Source organism: Pundamilia nyererei, unplaced genomic scaffold, assembly GCF_000239375.1.
Source record: "Pundamilia nyererei isolate P.nyererei 1_Seehausen unplaced genomic scaffold, PunNye1.0 scaffold00033, whole genome shotgun sequence".
Taxonomy (NCBI): domain Eukaryota; kingdom Metazoa; phylum Chordata; class Actinopteri; order Cichliformes; family Cichlidae; genus Pundamilia; species Pundamilia nyererei.
In genome coordinates, this window is record NW_005187434.1 from 1,285,204 (window position 1) to 1,297,335 (window position 12,132).

The following is a 12,132-nucleotide window of genomic DNA, read 5'->3' on the forward strand; positions in this document are numbered from 1 at the left end:
GGGGGGGGGGCAGTGAAGAAAGAGCTTGGACACAGATCTCTAAATGAAAGGTTAATTTCATTCAGCTGAGGTGTTTTGTTTTGAACTGTTGTACAGTGGCACGGTTTAATCTCTTAGCCGATATCCCCCACCCCCACCCCTATCTGCAGCACCAGTATTACATCCCCTTATTACAATCTAACTCAGTGCTTTTATCTCTAATTCTAATGGCAGATTACAGACATGGATGCTCCCCTTTCGACCCCCTGTAATATCCAGATTTGTGAGGTGACCTGCGACTCCTTCCGGATCATGTGGGATATGACCCCCGAGGACACGGCCAGAGCCACACACTTCTTCATCGACTTAAGCCGCAAGGCCAACAGGGACCCCAACCGCTTCAAACACAGGGTCTGATCATTCTGTAACTGCAGCATGACCTCACATACCTTTCCCCCACCTTCTCCCCGAAGGCAGCCCGCTCCGTATTGGTGTCATTTAGACTCATGCTCCAGATTCACACCGGTCACAGTGCTCGTTTTCATCATCCGTTTACTGTGCGTCATTTCCTAATTAACAGCGGGCAGCACGAACGAGGCAGGAAATCATTCGATTTTCATCTAAGTCTGCTTTGCTGAGCAGATGACTGCCTTACACGTTGTTACTCGGAACACAGAAAACTGTGGTTGTGCCCTTTCAGTCACTTCCAATACAAGCGAAAAGGAAAATGTGTGCAGTCAACAGCTTCAGGCCAGTGACTCACTTGCACATTGTTTCTTTTATTATATATTTTTTTGAAAGTGGACAAAACCTGACAAATTCAGCTGCAGCATGGAGCCGTATTTCCATGTTAATTCCTTCCCGTGTGCATGGTTAAATTCATTAATTTAAAGGATTTCATGAAACGCAGATATAATGTGACAACAAATCTTTTTTTAGTTTTATCTTTAATGTTGGTCAGAGTCTATTAATCTTGAGCATAGGGAAGAGATGTGTAGCTACCAGCTACTTTCCATCTGCTCTCTCTGGGTCATATTAGATATATAAGACATATCCTCATTTGCTCTGAGCCATGATAGCGGCTCAGACCCACAGAACGGCGGGAACTCCTGTTGAACTTAGTTCCACTTTAAGTTAATCTAAACATTATTCCAGCTATGCAGACTTTTCAGTGTGAGCAAGATAGATTGCTGACTTGGATGAATTTTAGAAATACTCATGCAGTGTGCAGTTCCACAGAAGCTGGTGAACTCCTTTGTGGTTACCAGAACCTCTATGTTACTCATACAGCCCGGTCTGATTTTCATTCAGCACTGACGTCCCAATTAAAGACAAACATAACATGACTCAACACAACAGCAGTTCATATCTGTACCTGAAGTGCTGAGTCACATCTTACAGTGCAAGGCGGAAAAAGTTGTGAACTCTTCACTTCATGAACTTGTTTTATCTCCTTTACCAGCGAAAACTTCATCGCTCATTTCCTGTAGCTGCTTGTGAGGCCTTTGTGGACTCTGAGATTTCATGATTGTGCATCTTCTATTCAGGTCACAGTCACATCTCAAGTGGGCTAAAGTCATGATTTGGCCATTCTGAAACCTGCAGCTTTTCTGTGGTTCATTAACTTGCTGTTGATCATCATCTTGTTAAGTCCGCTCTCATGTTGACTTCTGTCCTGAAATTCAAATGGAAATTTTCTTGGTCCGCTTTCAAATTAATATTTTTTCCCTCAGTGTCTGCAAGCTGACAGGCACTGTGGTAACAAAGCAGTCCCAAATGATGATGAACTTCTACCAGCACTTCCAGCACGTTTGACCCCAGATGGCTTTTAGAGAAGTCATTATCACATAGGGTCACTTCTGTGCCCCCGCCAGCACTATGAGCTATTACTCAGACATTAAAAATAAACTGTGGGATAATTAAACTTAAACTTAATGATGAAACCCTACTAACTCCAAAGACTTCAACAGCTATGCATTCCCTCTTGCCTGCTCCACACATCCAAAGCCACCACAAGCCTTATTCTCTATTTATACATTTCAAAACGTATTTTTTCCTTCCAATCATTTTTTAAATTTTCTTCCCTTTTTTTCTCGTGTTCTTTTTAATAGTTATACTGATGGCATGCCTGTAGCCTGAAATAATGATAATGAAAAGAAACAGTTGCTATCTCCGCAGATGCAAAATGCCGACTGTAATTATGGCATATTATTGCAGCACGTATTCACAAACTAAAAAGTGCTTTTGTGAAATCAAGGCAGGCTGAGCGAGCTCTTCTTAGATGGAGGATATGATTTCTCTCTGATACACGAAGAGGCACAAACAAACTTGCATCAGAGATGTTGCTATGGATATATGGACCTCTGAGCCTGTAGTAATTAGCTGTGCTGCTTAGAGGCCTTGGTCAAAACGAAGCTGCTGTTTTGATTAGATGTATCCTAGTTACAGCAGCTGGGGCTTAACAATAGAATCTCACACTAATAAAGGCAAAGTTTATGGAAGGAAATGCTTGACTAACAATTGCATCTGCATCGGCTTTGAAATGTAAATGATGCATGCGGCAGACCGTTAAAGGCTTGCATCCTGTACCCTGGTGTCACCTGCTTCCTGCTTCATCCTGCAGGACGTGCCGACCAAGCTGGTGGCCAAAGCCGTGCCTCTCCCCATGGCAGTGAGGGGACACTGGTTCCTCAGCCCGCGGACAGAATACTGTGTTGCTGTTCAAACTGCTGTCCGACAGCCAGATGGTGATTACTTGGTCTCAGAGTGGAGCCAGGTGGTGGAGTTTTGCACTGGGGGTAAGACATGCACTCGTGTGTTGTGACTAAAATAACAGTGATTATGCATGCAGTCAAACATCAGAGATCTGACCAAAGTGATACAAGAGAGGAACAAAAAAGTGCAGCGCACAAAAATGGCAAGACAACAACTCACAATTCTGTCTCAGCACCAGATAGTCATTAACATTTGAAAGTAGTGTAGACTTCAAGTAGTTTCACAGCTTCAAAACTTAAACTTTGCAGACTACGCAATGGAGCACCTACAGCAGCTTCTCGACAAGGCCAAGGGCTCAGCGGGGAGGCTGCTGAAATTCTCTGTCTTTTATCGCAACCAGCACCCAGACTACTTTGATTATGTCAGGTAGGCACTTCACTTTTTCTCTTTATTATACATTCCCATATGAACGGAGTGCAATAACTCATTTTCCTTTTTTAATGTATGGAATTAGAAAGGAGTGTGGAGGTCTGATGCGTCCAGCCCTCAAAGACACCAGTGGGAGTCACGGCTCACCCATCAGCGGCAAACTGCATGGAGTCTTCTTCAGCTGCAACACAGAGTTTGATACAGGGCTCCCTCCCAAAGACTCCCCGTACGGACCCCTGCGGTTTCAGATCCCGGCTGGACACCTGCTGAACCCCAACATCTGCCTGTATTTTGCAGACTTCTACTGCATGTACACGGCCTACCACTATGTGGTGCTGGTGCTTGCCCCTGTTGGCTCAGAGGGAGATGCCTTCTGCCGCACCCGCCTCCCTATGCTGGACTTGGCTTCCAACCCCTTTTTGACTTACACTGCCTCTCAGAGACCCGGGGAGGAGCCCTTGTACTGCCACGCCAGCGACGTCATCCTCGAGGTGCTGTTCACCGAGCCGGTTCACTTGGATCAGGGCGGCGTGGAGCAAATCAGCGGGCACCAGCTTATGAGTCTGACCACCACCAATGCCAAGAAAGACCCGAGCTGCAAAGTGTGCAACATCAGCGTGGGACGCTGAGGGAAGCGCTGGCGCAGAACTTGAAGTGTGCAAGTCTGCAGCCAAGACAGACGCTGTGATGCAAAAAGATGGTTGAGCCCATCATGTGTAGGTCAGAACACTGTGGAAAGAGTCACCTCTCAGGGTGCACTCGTGCTGCTTTCCCTCCTCCCTCCTGCCTGGACCAGATAGTGTATTTAAACTAGAAGACTTGTAAAAGTGTGTATAGCATTACTCCATCCTAATCACAGCTGGAAATACAATGAACATGCATCCATGACAAAAAAAATGCACTGAAAACACAGCAGGCTTAAGAAGACTGTTTTTTCTGGCATCATCATGGTGATGTTTTTTTTTTTTTTTGCCCATTTTCCCTTTGATGTGTTTTTTTCACAACTGACATTTTGACTTGTTGCAGTAGGGAAAATCAGGCAAAGTAATAGTCAAGGTGAGGTTTTTCTAACATGGACACTTGCTCACTTTCACAGCTTACTCAGCCATCATCAGTCCTCCTGCTCTTTCTCTGCTGTGACAAGTCAAAGCTGGTGTGATGGCATGTAAACTGGGGTTGTTTTTATTCCCTTTGGAGATTATTTCAGCTTATTGTGATCACCTCTCAAACAACATACACTGCCATGTGTCTCCTACAAAATGAAGTCTAATCACTTATACTACACTGAAACATGAACGTTAGTTTCCAGCATCCTCACTGAATACTTTCCTGCTTCACTTTAAATGTAAGGTTATGACTAAGAAATTGTCATACTGCAGAACAGTAGGATACTTTGTAACAGTAAAAGCCATTAGGAGGAGGTTCAGTGTTTGAACATAAGAGAAAGGTAATGAGGAAGTTCTCAAAGCTCCCTGCAGTCGCTCTTTGGCAGCTGTGCTAAGATTAGCGGCTTCTGCTATTGGCCTCCTGTTTGTCCCTGCCCAGTAATCTCTGACCTATATGGGAATCCCAGAAATGCCTAAAGTGAAAGGGATCCCCTCCCTGTCGCACAACAATAATTCATCCTGTGGTGACGGGCCAAAATGCAGGACACAGTGTGTGATGCTTAACGTGAAAGGAACTGACACCAAAACTGATCTGTTTTAAAGACATTTTTAAAATATAGAACTGTTACTAAGCAGTATAAACATGATCAAAAATAAAAGAAGTAACATTTCACAGAAAAACACAAAAATGTACACTAAACCTTCACCCAGGACTGATACAGTATACACGAAGGTGGGAAAAAAACAGGATCACTTCTAGGTTTAGTGAGTCATGACCTTTCACTTAGATTCTTCCCATGGCACAGATGTGAGTTCACGCTCACTGTAATGCTGTAATTCTGTCCATCGTTATTGTCCCAAAAAGGCTCGCTGTGCCCTCCTGGCAAATAACTTAAACAGAACTCAATCTTCCTTTTGGCATCTAGCACTTTAGGAATAGTAATGTCAAATTCAAAGATGTCCGTCTGAGGTCCTCCGAAGCGTTTCTGCAGGTACGTGCAGGGCACGTCTCTGTAGCTCTGCCACGAGTCAAAGGTGATGCGCACACGCACATCCTTCTGGTAGCTGACATTCTTAACCCTTACGGTACCCCGGAGGGCCTTTTCGCTGATACTGCAGTTCTCCAAGATGACCATGCTCTCTGCCAGCTTGGCACGAAAGGCCTGGAAATTTGCAGATGGCTGCGGGAAGCCCAGTTTGAGCTGTGTTCCTGGGCAGCAGGTGCTGACTGTGCAGCTGTAGCCATCCTCTGTCATGCTGCCCAGAGACTTCAGTGATGGCAGCAGGTCGAGGTCAGACTGCTCTTCTTTGTCGGAAAACACTCGCACGGCTGTTAGAGACAATCCCCGCGAGTCGGCAAAAACAACACGTTTGCTCTTGATTGGGAACAACACATCATCATCGCCGTCGTCCAAGTCATCGAGGAAAGGTGAGAAAGGATGGGGCGGAAAGACTTGGCTCAAGATGTCAGAGGATAAGTGCTCTGAAGCTGGAGGACGGATGCAGGATCGCTGGGGTTTCAGGATGGGAACCCAGACATGAGGACACAGTTGTTTACGCTGGTTTAAGCACAGCCTGACAGCAATCTCCAGCAGTCCGGCTGTCCGAGCCATCGACCCAAAGCCAACCACTGGCAGGACACTAACAAGAAACACACGGGGACCTCAGTACTGACTGGAAATGTGAATATATCTTTGTATATATCGCAGTTGTGTCATTACATGTTTATGCAGGGCTTTTAAGGAAGGCATCACAACGTGAAAGGGATCTGATAAAAAATATTATGGTAATTTTAATTTAACCCCTAAAGAAGTTGTGCAAGCTAATCTGCACAGTTTGTGTGTGTTGTGTCTGCTTACGATGTACTGGACATCTCCATGCTGGTATTCCTATGCTGAGTGATGGGAATATTGTCCTCAATGTTTGGAGTTCTGGAAAAAAGAAAAAAAATCTGTCACAATTACAAGAAAATCTGTATTTAAAAAAGAAAAAAAAGTTGCACACAAAGATTGGTGTGTGACAACATGCAACAATCTTTGTGTGTAATTCTGACATTTAAAAATGTACTTACAATCTCCCATGAGTAGCGTGTTGCAGTTGTGTTGTCAGTTGTTCCCCACAGGAGAATCTGGCACAACACATTTATATCACCTCAGTTTAGATGTCATATTGTAAACTCCACCCTCTTCGCTGTCCTGACCAATCAGCTTGTGACTATTTTTCTCTTTATGTCTCCCTGTGGTACTGCATTTCAGTAAGTTTTATGTTTTCATAGGTTGCCATTACTTTGCATAAATAAATCATTTAATTATGGGAAAGAAACATATGAACACACCTAAATGTTAACCATGTGAAGTTAAATATTTGTATCGTCACCTTGCACATTCATTGTCCAGTGTTGACGATCTGCGTTACGTACATAAAAGTCTTGTGTAATTCCACTCTGCATTATGGAAACTATCCAGGTTATCCTGCCCTTTATTCTCACACCTGTTAGTGGACACAGATCCCACAGAGGCCTGGGCATGGCTCCAAACCTTTGCTATCTAGCGCCTGCTCTAAAGGAATCACTGCCCCACGGTCCATCAGCATGTGCAAACCTGAGGAGGGCCGGATTACAAACAACTCTCAGCAGGCTGGTCACTTAGCCGAAGAAGCTATTCAGGAATCAGTCCATGTGCGTATGCGAGTATATCAAGTTCCATACATGGCCACACATGGAAAACCTATCTTTACTGAGACTGTTGCCACCAAACTACAGGATATTTTTATGACTTTACAATTAGTGTGAAATGATAAAAACTGTTACAAATGTCAAGATTTTACAAAGCCTAAAAAAATGGTGTAGTGTTTAATAAATGCAATTTTTTTCACAATCATTTTATTTTTTTCTCCAACTCACATTTCAAACTATCTTCGATGCCTGAGGGAATATTTACTTTATTTTCCAGCATTTTAATAGGAATAATAACAGGCCCGTTCCCCACACTGTATGCTATCAGACATCTAAATCAACTTGATTTGTTCCTGGTTTTACCAGGTCAAGGCCCACACTATATGACAGCAGTGTGATAATCAGAACATCAAGTAACATTTCTTCTCCAGGTCTTCTATGAATGCAGTTTAAGAGTTAGCAACAGAGAGTAATCAAGACGACTGTCTAAGCCCACTCTTTCAATCCCTTATTAGTTCTAATTACTGGTGAATTTATGTGAAGGCAAACAATAAGCACTGATTGCTCCCGCTGAAACACTTACATAACAATGTTCTCATAACATCTTTTAGGTTAAAGTTTAAAGCAAAGTCAAAAAGGAAACTTTCAACATGTGAAAAAGAGTAATGTCACGATGTACAACAACTACGTGAGCATTAACAGGATAATCAATGACATTAAAGCATGTTAATTCAAGTGTGAATGTCCTTAAATCACAGCAAACAAACCCTGATCTTGCAAAGAGGCATGCACATGTAGCATGAGCACGGGATGGAAGGCATTATGATGCCAAGTGAACTGATGAAATTTCACCGTCGGGTCATCTGATGCATCCGGTTATGGAGCAGCTGAGAAATCATCCAATAACATGAATTACTTGGATGAAGCAACATGAAGAGTAATGAATAAACAGATTAGACAGAGCTGTCTTTATCAGTCACACGCTCACCAACGTACTACACAACAAAGCATATGTCATGGCGTGATTAAAAAGATCCAAAAATACAAACTCAGCGCTGCAAAAACCTAGTTTAGTAAACAGGGTTCATCCACAGCTTTTAGTTTCCGCTGGCAGTGGCCTCGATTGTGTCCCCCCGCCCCCACAGAATTAAATTCTGGTCCCATGGTGCTACAAACGTCTCTATATTTACATCCCAAAAGTCAGTCCTTATTCTGGATGAAAGATGAAGATGAAGGGCATGCTTCCTGATGTGATCTCTGTGCAGTCTTTATTTCAGGAATGTCTCCTGGATCCAAAGTAACAAGCAACCTGCAACATATAAAAGACCACTATTAATTGCCCTTGACTGTTAACAATAGTTTAGTTTAGAGATGGCAACTAAAATTTGTTGTAAACACATCATGGTGCTTTAAAATTTCAATGCTGTTTTTTATTATCTGTTGCCAAGAGACAATGAACACTCAAGAAGGGAAAAAAGGGAAAGAGAAAAAAGTAAGCACTAAAAATAAATCCAGATGTCACCGCAAAGCCATGGCTTATGTAAGAGCTGCAGAAATGAATTATTAGATGCCTGTAGAAGAGGGTGTGAGGGCAGTATTGAGTTAATGACAAAGATGCCTCAGTCAAGGCTCACTGGTACTGACCTTTGCATTCATATCAACTGCACAGCTCCACTTGACACAAGTGGAGCTATAGTTCGATAACGCATTAGGTGTTGAGAGCCCTCTTCGAGATCCACGACATACTCTCTGATAGAAGAGACACAGTGGAGATTTTATCAGTTTAGTATCTATACAGAAAAAGGTTAGCGAATGCAAGAAGGCAACACTGTCACCTACTGGATGCCTAAATAATAGCACATCCAGAGAAATATTGGCAAACAAACCTCTGATCCTCCGTTTCAGGCTCTACCAGGATGTTTTCCTGTCTCTCTTTCACTCGCAGAAACACAAAGGAGTCCAGGCAGGGCTCAGGCACTAACATTAGGATACACAGTGGTGAATCCAGTGCAATGGTCAGTAAAAATGTCACAGCAAATGTCACCATCTGTCTGCATGGGCTAATAGTATCACCATTTTAGACACAGAACGACACCTTACCTGCTTTGAGCATATCCATAGTCTGTACATTGGCTGGCATGCGCTTCAGTGCTACAGCCTTCAGGTAGCTTTCTGTGTTGGCATAATACCTGCAAGCCAGATGTGTTGGCATGTGATTTAAAAAAAATTCCCAAGTGTTGCAAGAACCGCAGCGATTTAAACGACTTTATTCCAGTACACTCACTCTTTGGCAAAAGCAAACTCCTCAGGCGACAGCAGAGATGGCTCGCCCTCACCCCGAGACTTCTCTCTCTCCAAGACATGTGGGAAATACTTTTCAATCTAGACACGAACAGCACAAAAGGTCAGGCAGATGTCACCAACTGCCACCGAGTGAGCGAAAACTCAGTTTTGTGGCGCCGACCCAACCGACCTTCTGCAGACGAGAGCGCAGGTAGCTGCTGAGAACGTAGCGGATCCTGTCTATTTCCATGCGATGGATGCTGGCCTTTGCATCGCCTTTCTTCACCCGCTGCAAGTTGGACTCCTGTTGGTGACAAAACTGTCAGAAATTAAAGGGTCCTTTTATTCAGGGCTACTCAGAATAACCAGAAAAGCAACAGCCCTGGGATATGTTTGAATATCACAGTGTTAATACCATCCTAATCATCTGAAATGAATGACTCTCCACATCTGGATGTATAGTAATGTAATCAAGGTCCTACTGACAGGCAGCAGCTTTAGTTAGTAGTTTGTCACAGAGCAAACCACATTGCCCTGAATTGTTTGAGATTTTATTTTGAAACCACCACATTACACATTTGACATTACCATCAAAGTCTTGATATCAATTGCAGGGCTTCCTATAGATCAATTTATCCATACTAATGAAACTAAATAGTAAGAAAACCAGCAATGAAGTGCTGATCTGTCAGGTGACAGAAGAAATTAAAACATTTTTGTAATAATTCAAGTAAACGAACAAAAAGAAAAAATCTCAGATATTCCTGAATTCAACTTCTATATTTTGAACATTTGATGATGTTTTTTGACCCACTGAAGAGGAAATTACTTTCTTTAAACTCACACTGAAAAATAAATTAATTTGTGTGTATAAAGTGGCATTTTGAGCTCTAGTGAATTGTAATAGGTCTTTTTCTACAATCTTTTGCTTTTTATGGGTTAAAAAAAACAAAATTCAGTTTAGAAGAGGTGGAATGCACCTATTTTTGTTTGTTAAGCCACTTAACATTGACCTATGAATCATCCGAGCACGAAAAGGCACCGAATTCGAAGGAAAAGCCAGTAACGCATCTGCAAAAACAACAGACAACTTAACAAAGAAGCTATTTTAACGTGCTACTTTAGGCACTTTGCTATTGGGAGCCTGTAGCAAAAAACACATTCTTTCTTTTCACTCCTTTAGTTGAATCTATTAAAAATGCCAAAGAAAAAAAACATTTTACAGGTATGAAATTATATTTCTACACCAACAAGATGATTCTCACTGAGCTACTAACCACTGAGAATCAGCTTGGTATATCTCAGCATGTGTGCCATTAAATAAAATTGTGCAAACTAGACAAGTTTTTTTTTCCAAACAAGTCATTTTTAAGCATGGCAATGATCCCTAACACACTGCCAATGCAGTAAAAGCATACCTGGATGGGAAAAAAAACAACCAAAAAAAAAAAAACCCCCAAACATAAAAAACAAAAACAAAAAAACCCCACACAGCGGAACACTATCAGTCATGGATTGGCCTCGACATTATTGAAGCAGTGTGGGATCATCTTGACAGAGAACAGAACAAAAGGCAGCCGACATCAAAGAGCTTTTAATGTCCTTTAAGAAGTCTGGAGAACAATTCCTAAAGATTACTTAAAGAAATTACAAGAAAGCTTTCCCAAGAGAGTTGAGGCTGTGTGTAACATAAAGGTGGTCATACGGAATATGAACTTTCAAGCTCATTAGACTTGTACCAACTTTGCTTTTGCCTTACATTCTGCATGACAATTTCACTACATCATAGCAAAACATAAAAAAGTGAGAGGTGGCTCGAGACTTTTGCACAGTACTGAATATAGTTTTCCCTCTGCTGCATTTGAATCAGTCATGCACATTGTCATAGGTTGCAGTCCTTCGCGTTTCAGTTGCTGTTTTGCAATTCAGAAACTCAACTATAACCATGCATGCCACTGAACATTAGAAACCCACAGCAGGAGGTATTCCCCGGGTAGTTTACCATATGAGTCAGCTGCTCCATCACACACTCCACCACCTCTGATTTGTTCTCCAGCAACTCCGGTGAGAACTTCTCATTTAGCCAAGCCTGTGGGCGACACACACGGACACAACAGTGAAGACGGTGCTGAATATCTAATAGAGGTGAAGAGTCTGCACGTCAGGGGAATAATCTGGCCTACTTCTTCCAGTTTAGCGATCAGCTCGGCCGGGGTCATAACATCCTCCTGGGTGTCATCCTGGTTGAAGTCGCTGCCGTCGTCAGACAAAGCGTCCGACATGGTTTTCAGTAAAAATACAAAGTTTCACCAAAACGCAGAATATCTGTTGAATTAAAAATAAATTAATAATAAAAATAGAGCAATTAAAACTGAATAATATGAGAAAAAATGTACTAATGCGACTACTACTGTCACAGCAGCCACAAGTTAGCGGAAAAACTCGTTGTTTATTCGCGCCACTGGGATTCTTCTCGCGAGATTTACATTGTGCTCGTTTCCCCGAGTTTAGCTTGTCAGGCAAGCCTTCTCGTAGGCTTAGTATAGTTTTTATTAATAATTGGACGGAGCATTCAATAAAAGACAGTAAATTCGTTTCTAGACATTCAGGAAGAATATTGATCGGGGATGTTGAGGATTTTCTGCTACAGGAGCGCAAACTTTAAAAGTTCAATGAGCCCGGTTTTTCCTGAAACGCATCACTGAGGGAATCTTCTCTACATAACACGTGCTGTGAATACAAGCAATACACTCAAAATATTGCATGTTGCTGAAGATTGTTGTAAGTAATGCTAGAGTGGTAGAAAGTGGTGGGAGAAGCATTTCTATTGTGTTTTCACGGATCGTAATTAGTAGTTATGTTATTGTGCTTATATTGCGAGAGATATCTTTATATATATATTTATTATATATTTTATATATTTACAGATAATTACTGCTAATACTA

General features: G+C 42.2%; 3 protein-coding genes across 3 annotated transcripts in view; 1 reads left to right on the plus strand and 2 right to left on the minus strand.

Moving 5' to 3' along the window:
- Positions 1-4,761, plus strand: part of phyhip (phytanoyl-CoA 2-hydroxylase interacting protein) — a 6,851-nt gene extending 2,090 nt beyond the window's left edge. Inside the window, exons 2-5 of the mRNA XM_005729429.1 lie at positions 214-390; positions 2,603-2,777; positions 3,003-3,120; positions 3,209-4,761. Of these exons, the coding sequence (XP_005729486.1) occupies positions 223-390; positions 2,603-2,777; positions 3,003-3,120; positions 3,209-3,752 (1,005 nt within the window). The 5' untranslated portion in view covers positions 214-222 and the 3' untranslated portion in view covers positions 3,753-4,761. The remainder of the gene's footprint in view (positions 1-213; positions 391-2,602; positions 2,778-3,002; positions 3,121-3,208) is intronic.
- Positions 4,762-4,822: 61 nt separating this feature from the next.
- ppp1r3c2b (protein phosphatase 1 regulatory subunit 3C2, duplicate b) lies at positions 4,823-6,443 on the minus strand. Its single transcript, XM_005729428.2, has 3 exons — positions 6,301-6,443; positions 6,089-6,160; positions 4,823-5,870 (listed from the first exon to the last, which is right to left on the minus strand). Exons 1-3 carry the CDS (start codon positions 6,369-6,371, stop codon positions 5,000-5,002), a joined length of 1,014 nt encoding a protein of 337 aa, XP_005729485.1. The 5' UTR covers positions 6,372-6,443; the 3' UTR covers positions 4,823-4,999.
- A 1,701-nt stretch (positions 6,444-8,144) lies between these two features.
- On the minus strand, positions 8,145-11,639 carry gins4 (GINS complex subunit 4 (Sld5 homolog)). Its single transcript, XM_005729430.1, has 8 exons — positions 11,370-11,639; positions 11,189-11,275; positions 9,377-9,490; positions 9,188-9,285; positions 9,004-9,092; positions 8,790-8,880; positions 8,548-8,652; positions 8,145-8,212 (listed from the first exon to the last, which is right to left on the minus strand). The coding sequence occupies exons 1-7, from the start codon at positions 11,466-11,468 to the stop codon at positions 8,556-8,558; spliced, it is 675 nt and encodes a 224-aa protein (XP_005729487.1). The 5' UTR covers positions 11,469-11,639; the 3' UTR covers positions 8,145-8,212; positions 8,548-8,555.
- Between the last annotated feature and the right edge of the window lie 493 nt (positions 11,640-12,132).

Bases quoted from the DNA above. Each gene is read 5' to 3' on its own strand.
- gins4 (XM_005729430.1), bottom strand. From the start codon at position 11,468: ATGTCGGACGCTTTGTCTGACGACGGCAGCGACTTCAACCAGGATGAC. The intron at 9,093-9,187 runs GTGAGTGTACTG...TCTGGCTTGCAG, and splicing joins GAGTTTGCTTTTGCCAAAGA to GTATTATGCCAACACAGAAA. The intron at 8,653-8,789 runs GTTTGTTTGCCA...CTCTTCTATCAG, and splicing joins CCTGAAACGGAGGATCAGAG to AGAGTATGTCGTGGATCTCG.
- ppp1r3c2b (XM_005729428.2), bottom strand. From the start codon at position 6,371: ATGTGTTGTGCCAGATTCTCCTGTGGGGAACAACTGACAACACAACTG. The intron at 6,161-6,300 runs GTAAGTACATTT...TCTTTTTTCCAG, and splicing joins CACGCTACTCATGGGAGATT to AACTCCAAACATTGAGGACA. The intron at 5,871-6,088 runs GTAAGCAGACAC...GTTTCTTGTTAG, and splicing joins ATGGAGATGTCCAGTACATC to TGTCCTGCCAGTGGTTGGCT.